The sequence below is a fragment of the Ictidomys tridecemlineatus genome, chromosome 8 (assembly GCF_052094955.1).
Source record: "Ictidomys tridecemlineatus isolate mIctTri1 chromosome 8, mIctTri1.hap1, whole genome shotgun sequence".
NCBI classification, from domain to species: Eukaryota; Metazoa; Chordata; class Mammalia; order Rodentia; family Sciuridae; genus Ictidomys; species Ictidomys tridecemlineatus.
The window spans coordinates 54,058,786-54,080,331 of NC_135484.1; the positions used below are offsets into that span (position 1 = coordinate 54,058,786).

A 21,546-nucleotide genomic window follows, 5' to 3' on the forward strand; every position below is an offset into this window, starting at 1 on the left:
GTTGAGAATAAAGTATGAGCCAGGTTGTAGCTCAGTGGTTGAGCGCTTGCCTCGCACGCATGAGGCACTGGGTTTGATCCTCAGCCCCACATAAAAAAATAAATAAATAAAACAAAGATATTGTTTCCATATACAACTACAAAAAAGTTAAAAAAGAAAAGCTAAAGTACTTTTCCTATTTAAAGCCTTTTAAGTGGAAGAAAAGAAGCCTAGGTGTTAGTAGTATTTCTCTCTGGGTCAAGGTGTAAAAGGTAATTTTTGTATCATTGCAGCTTTTTAAAAAATAATGAATATGGACACATGGATGACTTTTATAATAAGAAAAAAGTTTAAGTAATAAAATAAAGATGCTTTACCTGTTGGGAGAGTAGACTCTTCCTTGGACTTTTCTGATAAAACCAGTGTCATCTCTTTATTAACTTTTCTTAAGACCGCCTGGATCATATGAATTTCAATATTTTCCAGAAGTTTCTGAAGCTAAAGTAAGCATAGGTTGAGAGTCACTCCACATTAAGCTTATCCTCTGGACTCCCAAGTCCAAGTCCTGCAGGGGGGTTTTGAGTTCAGTTCTATCCCACAGTTATTTTCTCCCTGGGAAGAAGGAGGGGTTCTTTTCTTTGGCTTTGGGGGGTAGATACACCTCTGAGGAGACCAACATCTTTTTTTTTCTGGCCCACACCCTGGTTGATAGAACACAACCCTTTTTACCAGTTCTGCTAAATTGCAAAAAGCACCATACCAGAGACGACCTCATGTCTTTTGGGGTCTGTCAAGGTGGCCATAAATGTTGTGAGCTGTCACTTCTTTAAGAGCCACCTTCAGGTTTGAAACTCAACTTAGATACCAAGGAGGATTTCATGAGAAGACTGAATGCTCCACACACCATGAAGAGAAAACTCTGCTCCAATATACATGAGCCCTCACCCTGTCCACTAAGCTCATAAAGCCTGAAGTATATGTAAAACAACAACCCCCAGGGAAAAAGGGGAACAGCAACCCCCAAGGAGAAAGGAGGACAAGGAAAACAATGGGCTCTGGACTTTCACCATTTCCCATTCTGACTGCTCAACATACACGTTCTGCTACGATTAAATCTCTAATGATTAAGTTACACTAAACATTCTGTTATGATTAACTCTCACTAAAATCTGTAAAACTCAGGTACTTATTGTAACCAGTTGCTATTTTCTCTTCTGAAAATGTGCTCCTCAAATGCTTAATAAATCATTGCTGGTCCATCAAAGTCAAAAATAACCATTTCGGTTATTTTTGCTTTCAAAGTCCACCTGTTTCCTTGATAGAAGATTCCAGGTGCTGGAGAGGAACCAAGGTTTAGAAGGATAAGTCATGATGCGCTTGGCCCTGGGACATGTGTGGGGGCTGAATCTACCTTGTGGCTTAGTGAACATCCTTTCTGTGTTGACAGCCAAATAACCAGGGTCTCTGCTTGCCTGTCACAATAAGCCCCACCACAAGGAGCTTGGATCCCAGGATCAGGCCAAGCAAAGACATGGAAAAGACTTTTCCATATAGATCTCCCAACACACAGAGTGGGCTAGTGCACACGTTATATTTTCTTATTTTCAGAAAAAAAAAATTTACAAGGAACTATATTCAATATTTCATTTTTGCATGGACACTTGTGTGCTGGATGTTGTGTTTAAGATAGTACTGATTATGCTATTGACATTTCTTCTGAAGGTGCATCTCAATTGGAGAAAAGTCAAAATAATGAAAATCTAAACATATAGAACTGAGACATTAAGAGGTAGTTCTTTGCCTGATCAAAGCCCCCAGATACATTTATTTATTTACTCCCCTCTTTCCCACACCCTGAAGCCTGCCCAGTGATTTCCAAACTTTCAATTTACCCCGAACTTCTTAGAAAAAATACCATATGGGTATATCTGTAGTTTTACATGCTAATGCCAAAAAAGCAAGCTTTCCAAAGCAAATTTAAAATAGCTCCTGCATACCTGCTGAGTTTTTATTTCAATTTCTGAAGCTCCTTTGAGGGGAAGAATAGACTGGCTATTTATTATAAGTCTTTCAAATTCATCTTCTTTCCCCATCTGCCTAGCTATAGCTTTCATGCTGGGGTAGAGAATGTCAGCTCTATCAAAGAAGAGAGACAGAAATTAGCAAACAAACATTTTTTTTTTCTTATTCTGATTCTCTGGCAATTATTTTCATTCACTTTATATTTCCTGCCATCAGGTACAAACCTCCCAGTCCATTTACAGACACATCAACAACTAAATTCACCACTCCCTCAGTCAATATTAAATCCTGAGGTCTTTTCCCATTTGGGTACATATAATTTCAGTCCTCATTTTTCAAAATATTGACAAGGCTTCTCATCCCTTGGTTACCAGGAATACTGACTGTAATAACATCACCAGATAGATGATTTCCTCCGTGCCAAAGTGAAATCTTCTGAAGCTCAGGAAGGTCTGGGGTAGTGGATGGATGCTTGTTTGGTCATACCTGTGGCAGAAGCACGTGCCTTTCTTGCCTGTTAAGTCATCCCAGCCAAGGCCTACCGCCAAGGCCTGCACCACCTCGCACACCTACAGCTTCATGCTACATATCCATATTACACTCTGCCTTCAATGCCTCAAATGTGCACAGACTCTAATGGGGCCAAGAGAGAGGAGGAGTAACTAGCAGCAGCAGCAGCAGCAGCAGTTGTCCATCTAGGATACTATGAGCTAAAAAACCTAAGAGTCAGCACTGTGGGGTCACTTGATAAATACAATTTCCTAGGGACAGGTAAAAGATAGTGTAGCTCAGTGGAATCCAGCTCCATCCTTGAAGTTAATACAACCCAGCTTTTCCTCTACTGCACTGTCTGTTGAGAGTGTTGCCAGCTGCCATGGGCTCAACAGAGCTGGGTGTACTAGGATTCATGGACCAAATCTCATCTCCCCATCAAGAGGCCCTTGGGCTCTACTCACTGACGTGAATTTCTGCCTCAGCACACTCACTCATAAAGCTCCGAGTACTGTTTGTGGAAGGAGACGGAGCTGATGTCCTGGTCTCCCAGCTTGAGCCGGCCCCAGTGATCCTTCAGTACTTCCAGCTGCTTCCACAGCATCAGAAATGATCTCAGCAGAGCAAATGACGTCACCACATCGCACTGGCCCTCCAGCAGCTTGGAAATCTTTGGGCTGCTTTGAAATTGACTTTTGACTCCTGGCACTTTGGACCACTCTGGCTGAAAGCATTACAGAAATCCTTTGATGATGGTGGACAATACGGCTCAGCTTTTTACATGCAGCCCCATGCAAAACAAAATTTTTGTGGAGACTGTTCTCCTCATTTACAGGTCTGTAGCACATGTCAAGCAGAGTGAGGTTCAGAATCCTTCCTGAGCAGACAGTGTACAGAAAGGATTGAAATGTCTCACTGAGTTTCAGCTTTCAGATTGGGACTTGAACCATTTATTTAAAAAATTCTCTTACTTGCATATTAAGATTTTATTTGGCTTAAATAAAAACAACAGTGTTTCATGTTTAGCCTCTGCATTCTTGAAAGTGTTCACCACATTTGAGATTCAAGTCAACACCATGGTGGAGCAGTAATATAACTAACTTTTCATTGGGAATTTTACCCAAGTTATGAGCATGGAGATGGAAACTTAAGTTTATCCTATCTCCTGTTCCTTTTCCATTCTGTAAAAGAACATTAGATAGAGAATATTTCTTTTCATTTGAACGTATTACTCAATAGGCAATTTTACTTTAAAATGATGATTTGTTCATTTGTTCACAGATGCTTTCCTTCAGTATTTGTTGAAGGGCTGCTGTTGGTCCTGGAGGAAGGGAAGGGGGAAAGGTGTTAGGCCTCTGTTCTCCTGCAGTTAATGGAGTGAGGGGGCAGGGCCACGCCGAGAGGGGCAGATAAAATGGGGACCTCGGTGCAAGTCCTCAGGCTGACCACAATGTCTCAGTCACAGAAAAAGCAGCTTTCTTTCACAGACCAAATGGCAAATCCCATGATTTGAATCAGAGAACATTCAGGTGACAGTATCTTAGACACTCAAGTTTCCTGCCTAGGAACAGAAAGAGCAACCCAGAGTTGTTGGATCCTAGATCAGTGCTGTTCACATATCCAAAGAAAGGTGTGTCTGCCAAAAGAGGGTTGGTCAGAGTACCCAAAGGAGAATTGGCAAGGCAGACCCAGGAGGGACTTGAGCTCCCACAGATAGCTGGCAAGCCCTGAGGCTTGTGGCCTCCTAAGCAACCAGCTTGTCCACGGATTTCCAGATTTGTCTTATGCTCAAAAATCCTTTCACCAAATAAAATCTTGGATAGTCGCCCAAAATATCCAACAGAACAAAGCTACAAACAGGGACACAGAGCGGCAGACTAGAGACCTCATCATTAGCCCCATTTGCTCAAGAAGCCCCAAGGTGTCTCTGAGAAAATCAAGGGCTCCTTGGATTATACTTTAAAAGACCTTGAGCTAATTCATCACCTTTGCTTTGGGGTTTTGGATACTGAAATCTGGAGAGATCACAGCATTGTTATATAGCTGGGCCAGGATTACCCAGGAGTCCTGACTCACAAGGTAATGTGGAGTCCAGTGCTTCTTAGTGTCTATAAATAGTTAAATACTCTTAAATAAAAATATAACATAAAATAAAAACTAATTAAAATTAATAATAATATTAAAGCAAGCCCACTTCTTTTTTTTTGTATTTATTTTTTAGTGGTAGTTGGACACAATACCTTTATTTTATTTATTTATTTTTATGAAATTATATGTACCCATTTGGGCACATATAATTTCAATCCTCATTTTTCAAAATAATGAATAGCCAGGATCAAACCCAGGATCTTGCATGTGCAAGGCAAGCGCTCTACTGCTGAGCCACAACCCCAGCCCCTAAAGCCCACTTCTTATTAAGAGTAAGTCGTTTCTATCTAAATGACTTTAAGGATGGGAGAAGGAAGAAGAGTCAGGATGGATAAAGAATAAAATGGAAAAGAGTAGGGAGTGTTAGGAAATGAAGGTAATCCATCAGAAACAGGGCCAGAAAATGGTAGATAGAGGGAGTGAAGGCCCCTGCATACTTCTTGATCTTGGCCTTAATTTTAGCACTACTTGGTCTACACTCAGGTCTGCAAAGGATCCCTCTTGGTGAAACTTCTATTTCTGTTGTAGAATTTAGATGGCACACAGAAACCCACCTTTCCCCACCCTGAGTGGACAAAGTGGACTTGTGACTCAGTTTTAACTGAAAACGCATAAGAGAAAACAATCTCCTGGGAAGCTTCTAGAAAAGAATTTTCTTCTTGATAAAAGGAGAGCTCCTCAAGGAGAAAGTGTGTTTGCTCCTGTTTTTATCTTGCAAGGCCAAGGGAGACATTTTGAGTCCTTTGGTAGTGGCTGTACCAACCTGAACTGCTTTCTTCTAGTCTCCATTATGGAAGATCAATATTCTCTTATTTAAGTCATGGCTAGTGGGACAGATGCTATTGTGGCAGGGGCACTCTAATTGGCACAGAGGAGCATCAGTTCAAAGGTGGAGGATCAGAAAAAGTTTCCTAAAGAGAGTGGTTTGGAAGTTGAAATCTGAAGAATAGGGGGCTGATTAGGTGATGAGGTCAAAAGTCAGAAGAGAGGAGGTTTTCCACTGGAGAGACCAGGATGCACGAAAGCACAGAAGAGAACATGGTGCATTTGACAAAATATAAGAGGCTAACGGTAGAAATACTGGCAGGAGCCAAGTCATGAAGTTCCAGTTAAGGTATATGGACTCTACTGTCAGGGTATTCAAAAGCCACCAGATGGTTGTAAGGAGAAAAGTGACATAATTAGGTGTTTATTTTAAAATATTACCCTGGTAAGTGGGCATGGTGGTGCACACCTGTAATCCCAGTGGCTCAGGAGGCTGAGGAAGGAGGATGGCAAATTCAAAGCCAGCCTCAGCAACTTAGCGAGGCTCTCAGCAATTTAGCAATATCCTGTCTCAAAATAAAAAAATAATTTAAAAAGTCTAAGGATGTGGCTCATTGGCTAAGCACCCCTGGGAAAATCCGCAGTACCTAACCTCCTCTCCCCACCAAAAAAAAAAAAAAAAAAAAAATATATATATATATATATATATATATATATATCCCCCTGGTAAATGTATTGGAAGGAGGCAAGATAAAGATAAAGTATATGGATTCTAGCAGATGGTTACAATCACAAACATCAACAGATCATGTTGATTTGGAATGGTAGAGATCTTAAAATAATAGGACTGCAAAACTTGGTGTCTGGTTGTGAAGTAGAATATAGAATGAGGATTGAGTTTTAGGAAAGTAAAGTAAGCTCAGCTTTGTACACATTGTCTGTGAGATGGAACAACAGGAGATGTCCAGGAGGCGGGTGAAGATATGAATCTGTGGCTTGAGATTTGGCCTGGACATAAAGATTTCAGAGTTGTTGCAGGAGTATCACCAGTAGATCGTTTGCCTGCAGAGAGAGTGACGAATATGTGAGAGCCCTGAGGTCAGACAGTTAGGTTGGAATCGGTTTTCCAACGGTGCATGCAGAATTGTTTCAAGTCATGGTATGAGGTGGGTAAGTGGCTCTTACCTTGGAGGGGTAAGCCCAAGGGAGGGAGTGCTGGTCTGGGGCCCACAGGTTTAGAGATGAAATAAGAGCACAAGCCTGAGAAGCTCACCTGGGGCTTCTGTTATGACCCTCTGGCTCTTTCTATTCTGGTCCTAAATGAGAGACTCTCAAGGAAAGCACTCAGCTGGAGTGTTTCAATGGATCTTCCATAACCTGGGTTTTATTTTTAAATTTTTTTTAAAAAAAGGAAATACAACTTAGATCATGGAACTAAGTGTGCAAGAATGTGCTTTGGAGTAGCTTTCACAGCTACCCATGCTTCATTGTTGCTTTCATGTGACATCAGCACAGTCCTGGGACAACTGGAAAAGGTTATGGGAATGATGTGGTTCTCTCATCCATTATCTAGACAGGAAATTTCTTCCGTACAACACAGCATGGGTTGATTATGTAGACTGTTCACCAAGAATACCTGTGTATTTTTGTCCAGTATGGCTTGCCATCCAAGGGGATCCTCCATGGTCATGTGACAGCTGCTTAGCACATCTTCCATTAGCAGTTGCACACCCACCAGCTCTCCATGAGCCACCTTGCGGTCACGGTCACTCAGCCCACAAAGGCACAGCTTAAAAAAAACAAAAAAAAACTTCCCATTTTGAAGGCTTCTATATAAACTTCACATGTGGTTTTGGGGAAGAAAAGTAGGTGTTCATAAGCTATCTTTTCAACTATTAGAAAATCCATAAAAAACAAAACACTTGTAGCTTAAAGTCCTGTCCTGCTTGAACATATCAGACATTTGGCTCTGTGCAGAAGTATCAAGTTTCCCAGTCCTTACAGCAGATCTGTATATGGCAAATGCATAGTGTGATACTGATTTTCCTTTAAAACTACACATACAAGAAAAAAGTACTGTGGGGAGGGAAAACCTCAAATTGTGAACTGCAATTGTCTGACTGTTAGAATTATAATTTTTCAACCATTCTTACTTTTGGTGTATTAAAAACCCTTATACTTATTAGGAATTTTGAATGTATAAGCAAAAAAAATAGTTCCCATCACCTGGCCCCACAACCATCGACTTAAAGCCACTCCTGACCCATCTCATTCACTCTCCACACCATATTTTGAAGAAAGGTTATGGTTGAATATACACACACACACACACACACACACACACAAACACATGCTCGGGTTGAATACACACACACACACACACACACACACACACACATCTCCAAGGGTCAAAAGTGTATAGGCTAATATTTTACCATTGAACTACATCCCCAGACTATTTTTCAAATTTTATTTTGGGACATGGTCTCACTAAATTGACCAAGCTGGTCTCAAACTTGCAATCCTCCTCCTGCCTCTACCTCCTGAGTAGCTCTTTTCTATATTTTTAAAACTAAAAATACAGCTGGGCAAGGTGGTGCACGCCTGTAATCCTAGCAGCTTGGGAGGCTGAGGCAGGAGGATCACAAGTTCAAAGCCAGCTTCAGCAACAGTGAGGCACTAAAGCAACTCAGTGAGACCCTGTCTTTAAATAAAATACAAAATAGGGCTGGGGATGTGGCTTAGTGCTCGAGAGCCCCTGAGTTCAATCCCTGATGCCAAAAAAAAAAAAAAAAAAAAAAAAAAAAAAACCCAAACAACTCAATATTTACTTAGATAATGAGAAAATATGCGATGATTAAAGGTAACTAATAATTTAAAATAATTAAAAGAAGTTGACAATGAAAAAACAAAACAATTAAAAGAAATTCTCCATATGACTCCTGCCTAAAAAAATGCCCTTCTCACTAGACAGGTCAGGAGTCACACGCCTCTGAGTTGCCAGCCTGGCAGTTTCTCTAAGAGGCCCAGACAGTGGGTAGTGATAGATGGCCACTCCTCTAGATCATTGCTGCCATGGGAACTTCAGCTGAGTCTACAACCAAGGTCAGTATCTGCTGAGAACATGATTCTCTTCCACAGGAACAAAATATGACTCACCTTGCAGGATCAGGTTTATAGCTTCATAATTAAGCACCTACTTATCTCATAAATTATCCACCACTGGCTAGAATACGGAGGCTCTGACCTGTGGACCTACTGACACCCTGCCTCTCAGTCTGCTTACTGTTCTCTTTCCAACAAGTTGGAAGATATACCTACCTGCATATTATACTCTAGGGTATCTGGGCTACTACTTATAACAGGAAATGGTCCTCCATCTTCCAGAAATGCTCTCCAGGGGAATAGCACAGATGCCTAAAAGAACCAAATAATAGACATGGTAAAGCTGTTCTGTAACTCTAAGTTAAAGACATCTGTTTACGAACAGGATTTCTGCATTTGTACTCCAACACACTGTTGGATGATTCATTTATTATGTAGAAATATTTCTTGGTGGAGAATGTTTGATGATGTAGAGGAGGGAGTAATAATAATTATTTTTAATTATTTTTGCAGCAGATGGTTTCAGTGTAACTAGTCAACACTGCTGTTCAGAAGTTCCATAACAGCATAGCACCAATGGACCTATTTATAATCAACAAAAATAAACTTGCTTAAATGCTCTCAATATTAGGAATCTTAAAAAGTGGGCCTCCTCATTATTGTGCTCTAATTTTGGATACCAACTCAAGACTGATGTCACAACTTATCACACAGGGGTCTCTGTCTTCTCCACATCACAGGACAACAGCCAAGGCATTGCCTATCCCCTATGACATCATGTGTGGCCCTGGATCCAGTGGCCCTACCTATGTAACCCTATTCTACACTTCTAGACCTGCTTCTGACTTCCGTCAATTCCCAGAGCTAGAACTGATTCTGGTAGCAAGGACAGGACACTGCATCCAGTTCATCCTAGATAACACCCAAAGGCAACCAGAGTGGTCCCAGTGGTCAAGGTCTAACTCTGTCTTCTAGATCTAAGTGAGGATCAAAGATTGGACTGAGAATCACTATCTCGTAGCTTAGAAGGATGGTACCTGCTTGGGGATGATGTGGGCATCATTTATGTTTAATGCATATAATGTCAAAACATTAAGTATTAGATTTTTTTCAAGTAAAAATCCTGGGTTTGAGAGGTGATTTTAAAGATATATCCACAAATTCTTTGATAGTTTTCCCAGCAAGAGATGGGCCTTAATTTCTCCTGGGGTGTGATTGGACTTAGTGGCTCACTTTTAGTGAATGGAATATGGGAGAAGTGATAAGATGTCATTTCTGAAATTAGGTAATAAAAAGGCTCTTACTCCCTCTTGGAGGGTTCGCTCTGGGGAAGCTGTCTGCCATATTGTGAGAAAGCCTTGTAGAGAAGTTCACGTGAGTAAGCATGGGAGTGGATCTTCTGATCTGTCTACCAACAGCCATATGAGTGAACTTGGAAGCAGATACTCTTCCAGTTGCACCCTGAGATATTGGCAACATCTCAATGGCAACTTGTAAGAATCTCTGAGCCAGAAGGACCTACCTAAGCTTCTCCCACTTCCTGACCCTCGGAAACTATGTGAGATAATGAATGAATGTTTATGGTTTTAACCTGTTAAACTTGGAGGATGGATTGTTCTGCAGCAATAGATAAGTAATATAGTTTGTAACTTGGTGTTGCCCTGACTCTTCAGTAGTCTAATATCCAGCTTTCCTAAGCCTTGACCCTTTTAGGAGTGGGAGGATACTGTTGTTCCTGTCTAAAAGCAATCCCAGTTGTCAGGGTGACATTTGATAACATTTGTTGTAACAAGAGCTATTCAAAACTCAGCTGTTGACCCAATTAATGTACCATAATTTCTATCGTTTATTTAATGGGTAAGATTATTTATTTTGCTACGAACTATGAGAAGATGAGCTCTTGCTTTTTTTGAGCATTTGCAGAAAAGATCCAGACTGGGAATAACAGCTGGCCACATAGACCCAGACTGCTCCACTGGGCCAGTGAAAGGGCACCAGCAGAGACTGAAGGGCTTTAAAGAATCCAGACTCCTGCAAAATTTAAACCAAACGGAAACAAAGTGACAAAATCCCCAGCTAACAATGTACCTCTTTCTTATAGGTATAAAACACCTCTAAAACATACCTGGAGGCTCCGTGGATCCAGCAGCTGGGGCAGGCCGAGCTGTGAAGCAAAAATGCTCTTCCTGAGAGAGTTGCTCAGAGGTGGCAGCCCATGGCACATGCTATCAGTGACAGACTGGTAGGCGGGAATATTTCCAGCTGCCAAAAATGTTCTTCTAACAAGACATGGGGGGGGGGACATTTCATTGAAAACGATTACCAAATCTCCTAAAGCTCAAAGTTTCTTCAAAGCTACTGTAGCAAGACAAGGTGGGAGACAGTGACAGGTTTCTTCCTCAGCCACATCACCCCCTGCACCCCTTCACACACCACCCTTCATTCACAGAGATCACAGCCTACAGGGAGAGCTTGATGCATCTAGACTGTTGGATAGAACTTTCTACAGTGGTAGAAATGTTCTAGATCTGTACTGTCCAATATACTTCCACAGGTGGCTATTGAACACTTGAAATGTGACTGCTGTGACCGAGGGATTAAATTTTAACTTTTATTTCATTTAAATTAATATTAATTTTAATTAAATAACCACATGCAGCTACCAAATTGGACAGTATACCTGCGGCTCTAGAACAAAAATATCAGTGTGTTTGTTAAACTATTTTAAGACCAATAGCTGAGACAACAGTTCTTGATATGTAAAATCAAATTTTAAACCAGATAAACAAAGCCAGGGGTTATGGAGAGAAAGGTTTTTGTTTTGTTTTAGACAAAACTTGGCTTTGTGTATCAAGAACCACAAACCCTGGAGCCGAGAGCATGAAATTTATACCATAAGTGTAAATCAAATAAAGTAAGGAAGTATGCATGATAAATTAGGATTATTTTCTTGCCCAAAGGAAATAAGAGATAGCAAGGAAGGAAAGACTGTTTCTAGAGTTCTGGTGGATGCCTAAGAAAAGTGCTGACTCAGGGTGGGCTGGGGGAGGGTACCCAGAGCACAAAGGACCTATTGCCTGGATCCTCCATGAGCATGGCCCAAGTCTCACAGACAGCAAACACCAAAAAGAAAAAAAAAAGGAGATTAGCAATTCCCCAGGGAGGTGTCAGTGCTGATGGAAGTGAGGTGGCCTCTAGAGACTACAGACCCTCAGAGTGTGGGGGAAAGAACTTGGGAGTGCCTGAGCCCCCCATAATGGGTGTCCAGGAAGAGCGCTGAACAGTAGGCCAGCAGAAGAGTCTGAGAGCGGACCAGCTCACACACACAGAGACGGCGATGTAGCTCCTTCTCCCCAGCTGCCAGGATGACTTATAAGCAGCCCCAAGAACTCAGATCACCTCTGAGGGGAAATGAAGAAGGAGAAGGGTGTGGCGTGAGGCAGCCTATAATTAAGGTCCAATATTACCTGCTACCTTGACATCTGGCAAATCAGAAGGGCCTCAAATGGCCTAACCACAAGGTCCCCTCCCATTCTGCTCCCAGCAGAAAGTCCCCCTTGTCCAATAGCCCTCCTTATCAAAGGCACCAGGTGCACCTCCTGCTTATCCCCCGAGTTGCAGTTTCGGTTTCCTGCCAGCGTGTGGAATTACTCAAACAAACCAATCAAAGCCTCCTGCGGGAACCAGGGAGCACGGCACCCTCTGGAAGCTCCAGAGCCTGCCTCCCACAGGCCCTGCCCATTCACACTGGCCCTGTGTGGCCTACAGGGCCTCTGTTCCTGGGCGGTGGGTACACATGCCTGATAAACTGCCATCCATCTCCCCTGTCCACTCTTGGGTGTCTCCTGTTCGGCCATCACCACAGGGAAGAAGCTTCCCTCACCAACAAAAGAAGAGGGGAAGAACTTTGAATCAACTGATTTTAAATTTCAAGATGGCCACTTTTAATTTTCAACCATGACTCAATGACATGGTACTGACAAGTTTAATGTTTTTGCCATCAGCAGAAGTAGAGACTTCAAAGGCAAATGAAAGGAGCTCTTTATTTGCACACTTAATTACACTAGTGTAAAAACTCTTTTTATATGTTAATAAGTATTAATAATAAATATCTGAATACTGAGACAATGGATAAAACTACTGATTTGTGATTTTTTTTTGTGGCAGGTTTGCTAGGGATTAAACCCACAGCCTTATGCATGCGAAGGCTGTGTACAGTTCATGTGCTTTGCCACTGAACTATATCCCCAGCCCTAAACCTACTGATTTATCATGATAGCTCAGAGATGGACCTTGGAGTTGCCCAAAGGATATAATAAACATTTTCTTCTGCTTCTTTTCTCATGGTACTCAATGGGCCCTGCTGAGGAACCCATGATTTACTCAACACCCATGTGACTGGTCTATCAAGCACCCGGTGTCAAGGTGCTGTGCTGGGGAGTGTTTGAGATGTAAGCAAGAGTCCCACACAGGCTCTGACCTTCCAGCCCAATAGAACCCAGTGAGGCAGAGATGCTGGTGACCGCCCTCTAAATTCCCAACGCCTTTTGTATATGCACACCTCTCGGTGTGTGTGCTTGCTTAAAATCATGGCATCCAAAAGCAGAACATTCTAACAGAAACAGGCTCACATCAAGAGCACAGAAGCAGAGTATCCTGGCACAACCTCTCCCCACATGGCTCCTCTCCTGTCATTCCTGTCCGTCTCTGCCACCAATCCACAGCCTTCTCTCTGTCCCAGCTTCCTCTGGGTCCTCTGTTCACATCTTACTTGCCTACTCTTTGACGTGCTCTCTTATCCTAGCAAATCTGTTCAGAACTTTTAAATGAACAATTGCCAGAAGTGATCACAATTCTTGGCAGAAATCTAGAGCCTCAGGCACAGCTTTGTGCTCATACGAGCTGAAATGGTTTGGATTTGGTTTAACTGTGTCCCGCAAAGTTTCAGTGTTGGAAGTTTGGGCCCCAGTGTGGCAATGAAAAGAGATGGTAGGACCTTTGAGAAGTGGGCCTAGTGGGAGGTCATTAGGTCATTGCAGTATGTCTTCTGAAGGCATTAACATACTTTTTCTCTGACTTCCTGTCTACTGATGTGATCTCTCCTGCCACTGTGATACCATGTACAACAAGGGCTTCACCAAAACTAAGTAGAAGCTGATGTCATGCCCTTGAGCCTCCAGAACTATAAGCTACATAAACTTTTTTTTTATTTATAAAATATCTAACCTAAGGTATTTCAATATAGCAATAAAAGTGAACTAATTCATTAGGTCTACTAACACATAGATGCTTGGAGATTATTAGAAAAAACTATCAATACAGTTCAGATATGAGTGTGTCTGTCATTCTGAGCTACAGAATCAAGTATGATGCACTCTCTAGAAAGACTCAAGCCAGATTATAGGCAACACTATTGATCAAATAGTGAATTATTCTTCCTTGCTCTCTCAATTCTTATCATGATCCTTCCTAAGATTCAACCCCCACTGTACTAGAACTGCTTATTTGAGAACTGTACAATGTGATGCTACATAAAGGAATAGCAAGATGATAATTAACATCTTTAGTACTACATCCTTTTTGTTGTCTTCCCTCTCTATTGAAAGGTTTTCCACCAAACATCTATTAAGTATTTTCCTACTTTTAAGTCAATTTATGTCAATCTCCAGCCCAAGCTCTGAGCTGCAGGAAGGGATAAAGAAATATGATATGAAGGAAGACACAGGGCTATGGAGTCACACAGACTACAAGAATACAAATTCGACCACAACAAGCTGTGTGTGTGATCCTGGGCAAGTTAGGCAACTTTTCTGAATTTTCTATCTCCTCATCTGTAAAAACAGATAAAATAATTCATTTGTACAAGATTGGCACACAGTAGTAACTAAACTAAAGCCAAGTCCTTGCATTCCCTTATCTCATGATGTTCTTATGATTCCAGTTAAAAATAAATAAAATAAAAAGATTGTGACATTTTCTTTACCCACAGAAGTTTTAGGTAAATATGTCTTTTTCCTTGGGGAAAAAAATGATAATGTTCACAAGACAATGTGATAACCCACTAAGACCCTCAGTTGGTGAACCCTGACCTGCATCTTCTGTGGGTGGGGTCTAACCAGTGCAGTGTGGCGGCAGCACCCAGGATGCTATGGGAAGCCATAGGAATGAAGGGCTGGCTTTCTGCTTGTGCACCTGCCACCGCCAGGCTTTAGTAAAGCCAGGTTTCCCCACAACCCACTAAAATACCTGAATTCCCCATACTGTCCCTAAGCAGTAGAGGGACAACTACCAACTGGCTCCTGTGTGACAGCCCCCCACAGTGTGATCTCAGGCAGGCTGGTTCAGGCCATAGGAACAGCTAACTCATGGGGTACATGCTGGCGTTTTCCTGGAGGCAAAGATGCAGCACAACCTGCAGAATGGTGCTGAGAAAGCCAGGAACAGTTATGGCTCTTTGGTTCTTAGATACTGGAGACTGTGGCCAAGGCCAGGAGCTAGACCTAGCTCCCACGAGGCCTTCTGCATGTCTCCCAGAAACTCCCAGATGACCCAGAGACACAATTTAGCATCCTAAGTGTTTAGAGACACTTCAACTAGGCAAGCATGAAAATAAGAATAAATTTTAAATAAAGAGAGAAACCAGCCAACAGTCCAGGACTGAGAGGTTTGCGCTACTCTGTGGCTTGCCCTTGAGGCCCTCCAGAGCCGGGCTTGCTGCAGGAAGTGAGAACGCCTTCAGGGTTTCTTCAGTTTTTCCTTCTTCCTTTAATCACTCAGAACATCAGCAGTACATTCTGACCAGAGGCACTTTCCATGCCACATATTTAATTCTGTTCTATGGGTAACTTTGAAGGAATTTTCCTCCTCCCTCTATTCCTGAATTGCAAAGGAATTCCATCCTTTATGTCAGAGAATGGCAAATTTTTGTTCAAAGGTCCAAATAATAAATACTTTTGGCTTTGTGGTGGACCCTATGGTCTTCACCGCAAATATTCAACTCTGTGATTGTAGTGGCAAAGTAGAGACAACCCATAGATACATGGGCATGGCTTTATTCCAATAAAAATTCACATATGGACATGGTGTATAAAATCCATATAATTTTCATGTGTCATAAATATAATTTTCTTACTTATTTTTTTTCCAACCATTTAAACATGCCAAAGCCATCTTTAACCTACAGGCCATGCAAAAACAGGCAGGAAACTATGGCACTGGTTTTTTTCAATTCCTGACCTAAATAAATGAGACTGGTTAGAACTGCAGCACTATCCTAGCATTTCCCTTCAACAAGAATGATCGGTTCACCTGGCATCACAGATCAGCTCAACCCTCAGGCATTTCTTGAATTAGCTAATAAATACCCCTGCAGGTTGGTGGTCATGCTCAGAGGTCAGTGATGAGCCCTGGGCAGTGGGATTCCAACCCATTCGTGGATAGGATGAATTTTCATCAGACCTTTGCCCAAGCTGGCAGAGAGCAGGTCCACAGGGGAAGTGTGAAGTGTTTTGTGCTTAGAAACACCTGTCCATTGGGCAACTCATAGAGTTGAGAGAAATGAGAGTCAGATTTTTGGTGACTCTACAGGGCTGTTGTCCTTTTGTCCTTGAGTCATATCCTCTTTCCTCTCCCCCCAATCCATGGAAGCATGTGTTGTTCTCATTCGAGGTAAGAGTTCAGTTCTTTTAAAACTCTAAAGACGTCAGCTTACATAGGCAGAAAGTTCCTCAGGCAAACAGTCTTGTTTGCTCAGTCTTGCTGAGCTCTGGGGAGGGCCAGGGAACTTCCCCAAGCTTCTAATCTTCTTTTGATTATTTAAGGACTTTCCCTTGTTTGCAGGATCAGTGCTAAGTAAAATGACCCAGAGTGATGACATTTATCTTTCTGCTTTTCTTTCTCTTCTGTTTCCTGTCTTCTTTTTGGAGTCCCCTTTTCTACTCAGGCCACTGCTCAGAATCCAGCTTAGTTCTCAGGCTTTGGAGGGAAACACCCTAAGGATCTAATGGTCACCTGCTGCTTCCTGGCTGTGCAATTCCAAACACAACCCCAAGAGCTCTAAAGAAGGAGGTCAGGGAAATGCAACAAATGAGGGCCTACAGGGGTATGTGTGCCGCCTGAGTGGTTCCCTCTGAAAGATGCTGGAAAAAGATACAGGACACAGTGCCCTTCATTTCTGTGGAAGGAGTGTGCCAGGACAGAGCAAGCCCTGGCAAAGCAATGGTACGGGACAGAATGGCTCCCTTGGGAATAGAGGACCAGACTGATTCCTCTGAGACTAGAACCCAAGCAGGACTTCTGGGGGGATATTTCTGTTTCTTCACCATAACTAAATCCCTTACAAAGGTTGACCTTGGCCTATGGAATGGGCTCTCCTTTAGTGAAGTCTACCTGCTTCCCTAAGCTGCAGCTCAGGAGCTGTTTGTTAATACGGAGACATTCATGCGATTTTTTTTTTTTTTTTTTGGTCCTGCTGAATTTACATCCTAAATACAAATTCTCTGACAGAGTAAAAAGAAAAAAAAGAAGCAGCAAAAAAAATATAGTTCATTCAGTATAATTGTCACATTTCCATTCTTGTTGGATGCCCAATGCTAATGACAGGAAAGAGTTATAATCCATGGGCAGAGCCCCTCAATACTCACATGGGGGAATTAATCAAAAGAAATAAATTTTGACGATTTAAAAATAAGCAGAGGGCTGGGGCAGTGGCTCAGCGGTAGCACACTTGCCTGGCATGTGTGAGGCACTGGGTTCAATTCTCAGCACCACAAATAATTAAATGAAATAAAGGTCTATCAACAACTAAAAAAAATATTAAAAAAAAGAAAAGAAAGAATGAGCAGAAATGCTCAGGTCCGAATCTCTTCCCCTCCCATATAAAATTTAACCTAAAAACATTGTAAATCTTTATCTAAACTCAATCCAAATCCAAATCCAAAGTTCATCAGAATTATGATTAAGGAGACATATAAAACATTCTTTTTTTAAATTCATAGTACTTAACAGGATAGTTACTACAAGAACAGAAGTAGATTTATTTACTTATAAATTTAATTCCATTAACTTCAGAAGTGCAGTGAAAATTCTGTCCCTTTGAAAGGTAAATAAAAGTTGGAAAAACTAAATAAGACTCTTAGAAATAATCTTCAGAAGTACAAAAATTTTACTCCCAATAAAACAACCTGAACAGTGAAAGTAGGAGTTGTTATATAAACTGCCTTGGAATTAAGTTTAATAAAATCAAAATACAACACCAGTGAAACTCCACGTCATGTACAACTGCAAGAATTTGAATGAAGTATACTTCATGTATGTATAATATGTCAAAGTACATTCTATAGTCATATATATCTAAAAAGAACAAAGAAAAAAAAAAGATTATTAAGCCTGGCATGGTGGCGCACACCTGTAATCCCAGCAACTCAGGGGGCTGAGGCAGGAGGATTGTGAGTTCAAACCCAGCCTCAGCAACTTAGCAAGGCCATAAGTAACTCAGCGAGACCTTGTCTCTAATAAAAAAAATATTTTAAAAAGGGCTGGGATGTGGCTTGGTGGTTCAATTCCTGGTACCAAAGAAAAAAAGAAGAAGAAGAAGAAAATTAAAACACATTCTGCAGGGACAGCCTTCACAGCAGGACACGTTTTGTAGCAAGCATTCTGGATCTGGTTGCACCCCAGGCTATTTTAAGCTCATTATCTAATCTTGCCAAGTGAATCCTCCCTAGATGGTCACTCGGCAAACACCTGCCCAGCAGAAGTTACTAGGCAAGAAGAGCCCTCCAGCCCTTACCGGATGAGATGCCTCACTGCAGCATCGAATTGCAGAAACATAACATCCCTGCGGAGGAGGAGGGCCTGGGCCACCTGGGTCGGGTCCTGGGGGCTCTTGAGGCTGTCAAGCATTTTCTGCAGCTCTTGAAGCTCAGACCCTAGATGATGGATGTTTGAGTCAGTATGAAATATAGGCTACCACTGCTAACCTAGGGAACCTTCATTTTACTCCCCAAAGTTAACCTGTCACCTGAACAGCCTTCCCTTTCTTTGTTGGTGGATGTACTGATTATATGTTTTGCAAGGTCAGCAAAGCATTGTGCTCTAGAACCTAAGGTCTCATTTATCTTTCCTTCCTTCCTTCCTCCCTTGGAAAGATAAAAACTTGCTTTGCTTTTTAGCACAGTAAGAATGTGCTGTTGAAAGAAAGTTTAAAACTTACTAGTCTATGGTCTCAAAACAGAATGAAAAAGAGAAATTACAAGCAATGGGAAAGTACAGTCCTCAGTATATCCATCAGGAACTTGAAATTATTATAAATTATAAACTAGCTCTTATTTTCATTGACATTTTATCCAGATCAGCCTTCTCAGTCACTAGCTCATGGACTAAAAAAGACTCAAAGCCATTCAAAGCAAGAAAGAAAAATATGCATATATACATATACACATATATACAGACACACCTACATACCTTTCTAGGGGATTCTAGCCATTTTAGGAATAGGTGTGGAAGACCTCTACTTGGCTACTACAAGAGTAGGTTCCATATAAATACGTCCATATATATTTTAGATGGAAGTTTAGCTTAAGGGCCCTTTGGAACACTCAGTGCCAAGTGAGGAACCTGGCCTGCATCCGGGGATTTCTGACATTGGCACAGGGAAAGAGCTGACCAGACAGAATGGGAGAACACAGAAAAAAATAATGAGCTCTTTGGGGGGTCCACACTTGCAGGGCTACCAGAATGTCAGTTGATATAAAATGCTGTCAACTCCCTATGAGGAGAGTGATAGCTCTCTACCCTGACAGGACATCCCTGTAATGGGAAGAAGGACTGAGGAAATTGATCACTACCCCTCAGTAGGCAGCTGAAAGCAGGAGTAATACGGAAGACCCACAGGGCCCTGCTGGAGTTGCCCTACCTTGGCAGCTCATCCAGACCCAAGCCGCCATGTTCCTAACCTGATGGGTACTGGGCCTCTTCCTGCTTTTACCCACTAGGAGAGTGGAGGACTGTGGCTATGAGGAAGCTCTCTATGATGGCTCAATCTGGGCAGATCCAGGGCTGAGAACTGTCATTGAAACTTGCAATGCATTCTCTTGGCTGTAGGAAAAGATGAGCACTATAGATTTCATATCCATTTGGTATTTTACACACAACAGAAAAATGATTTTAGGGTTGTTGTTTTTTTTTCCAGCCACCAAATAATTGAGTCCAAGCATCAGATTTTTCTTATGATTCCTCTAAATCTGATGGTCCTATTGGGCTGAATAGAAGTGTTACCAGAAGAAGAGTGGCATTAGAGAGAATTGTGCAAGAACTTTTGTGGGAGTTGGTGGGAGGAGGGGAGGTCATTTGTTGACCCACTCCTGGTGGTCACTGTTGAGGTGAGCCTCATTTGCTCAGAGCCTAGTGTGTTTAGTTTATAAGAAATATATACTCTTGTCAGGCTAAATGGTGACCAGGGGGAAACAGTTATAATCCTCTAGAGTGACACTGAGAAAAGAAGAATATAAAATTGCACATGCTTTAAAATGCTATAATATGTAAATGTAAAATATATTTGAGCAAGGGCTAGGTGGGAGTGAAGAGAAATAAAAATATTTTGCTTGTGAGATTGGAGGGATGATAGGTGATTTTCCTCTTACCATTTCCACTATTGTGCTGTTTATACCCTTTTGCATGTGATCACTCTCAGCAAAATAGTTATAAAAACTTGCTTTTTATTTTTAGCTGATATGTGGAATTATCATTAAAATACAATTGGGCATGTGGCAATACCTTTCCTTGGTTATATACTGATTTTAAAATATTCACTGTGAGCCAGGTGTGGTGGCACACACCTGTAACCCCTACAACTCAGGAGGCTGAGGCAGGAGGATCTCAAGTTTGAAGCCAGCCTGGGCAATCACAGTATCCCTGTCACTCCATGAAGACTCAGAGTCCAGTGTTCTTTGTTCCTGGTTTATCTTGAGAGTTCCTGAAATTCTAAATTCAGTGTGTCAGTATGTGGGCTCTAATTGGCCTCCTAATCCTTTACAAAGAAATCTCAGTGTCATCTTCCACATTCTGATTACATCCTGTTTCACACTGACTCCAAAAGGAGTTGCTGGCTTTCAGTGAAGGAGAGAATTTGGCAGGATCCACAGTGGTCCACAGCATTTAAGAGTTGCTTCTTTCAGAGGACCAAAAGATAAAATCCTGAGTATCCCTTTAAGAAATATTTTAAAGCATTCATGTCCATAAAAGTCATTTTATCTACCTCCAAATAGCTCTGAAAAGGAACAGATTCTCACTTCATCTTTCACCTTCATTCTCCCTGCCTGGGAATCAGGCCAGGAACTAATTAGCTCAGCCCGTTTAAAAAGATGATTATCTTGGTATGGGATCTCTCTCTCTCTCTCTCTCTCTCTCTCTCTCTCTCTCTCTCTCTCTCTCTAATTCAATTCAATATGCACTTTATCTATTTTTAGCAAATCAGAACATTCACAACTTTGAACGTTTTTCCTGGAGCACGAACACTTTTACTTTGAACATGCCAAGGTGCGCATCTCTAATTGCACATCTTGCAGAGCCTGAGCCCCACATATCTCCATGATTTCCAGGTTTACAGCATGTCAGCACAAGAGAACAATCTCCCTCATCCTGAAGTCCAAACACTGGATACTGGTGGCCCAGAAGGCTCAATTCTCTGGACTGGCCATGAGCAGTTCTGCCTGCCACCTTGGCCTGAGTCCTTTCCTTCTCTAGCCGGGACTGTCCCTCCTGTTTTCTCCTCTGATCCAAGTCAACTCCTCCACAGGTTGGGACAAAGGCCCCCAGATCATCTTCCTACAGGATCTGCTTGGGCACTCCTTGCTCCCAGCTGCTCCAGGACTTCCTGTGCTGGGACTTCACTTGGAAACAAGATCCTGGCTCTCTCTGCTTCTATCTTATCTCCATGTAATTACGGCCTCCCCATCTGCAGGGCAGGAAGGACTTTTTTTTTTTTTTTTTTTGTGGCCCACTTCCTTTCTCCTATCCCTTATGGGAGGCCCAGCC

The 21,546-nt window shown here is 41.9% G+C and overlaps 1 protein-coding gene across 7 annotated transcripts in view; it reads right to left on the reverse strand.

Moving 5' to 3' along the window:
• Positions 1–21,546, reverse strand: part of LOC101969599 (uncharacterized) — a 171,852-nt gene that overhangs the window by 29,666 nt on the left and 120,640 nt on the right. For 6 of the 7 annotated variants that reach the window (XM_078019519.1, XM_021729725.3, XM_078019521.1 and 3 more), the window contains 7 exons: positions 18,302–18,440; positions 10,637–10,790; positions 8,728–8,823; positions 7,043–7,195; positions 2,988–3,217; positions 1,977–2,115; positions 357–477 (listed from right to left, as the gene is read on the reverse strand). In XM_078019519.1, coding sequence (XP_077875645.1) covers positions 357–477; positions 1,977–2,115; positions 2,988–3,217; positions 7,043–7,195; positions 8,728–8,823; positions 10,637–10,790; positions 18,302–18,440 — 1,032 coding nt within the window. The remainder of the gene's footprint in view (positions 1–356; positions 478–1,976; positions 2,116–2,987; positions 3,218–7,042; positions 7,196–8,727; positions 8,824–10,636; positions 10,791–18,301; positions 18,441–21,546) is intronic. The other variant, XM_040283177.2, reaches the window with a different exon arrangement.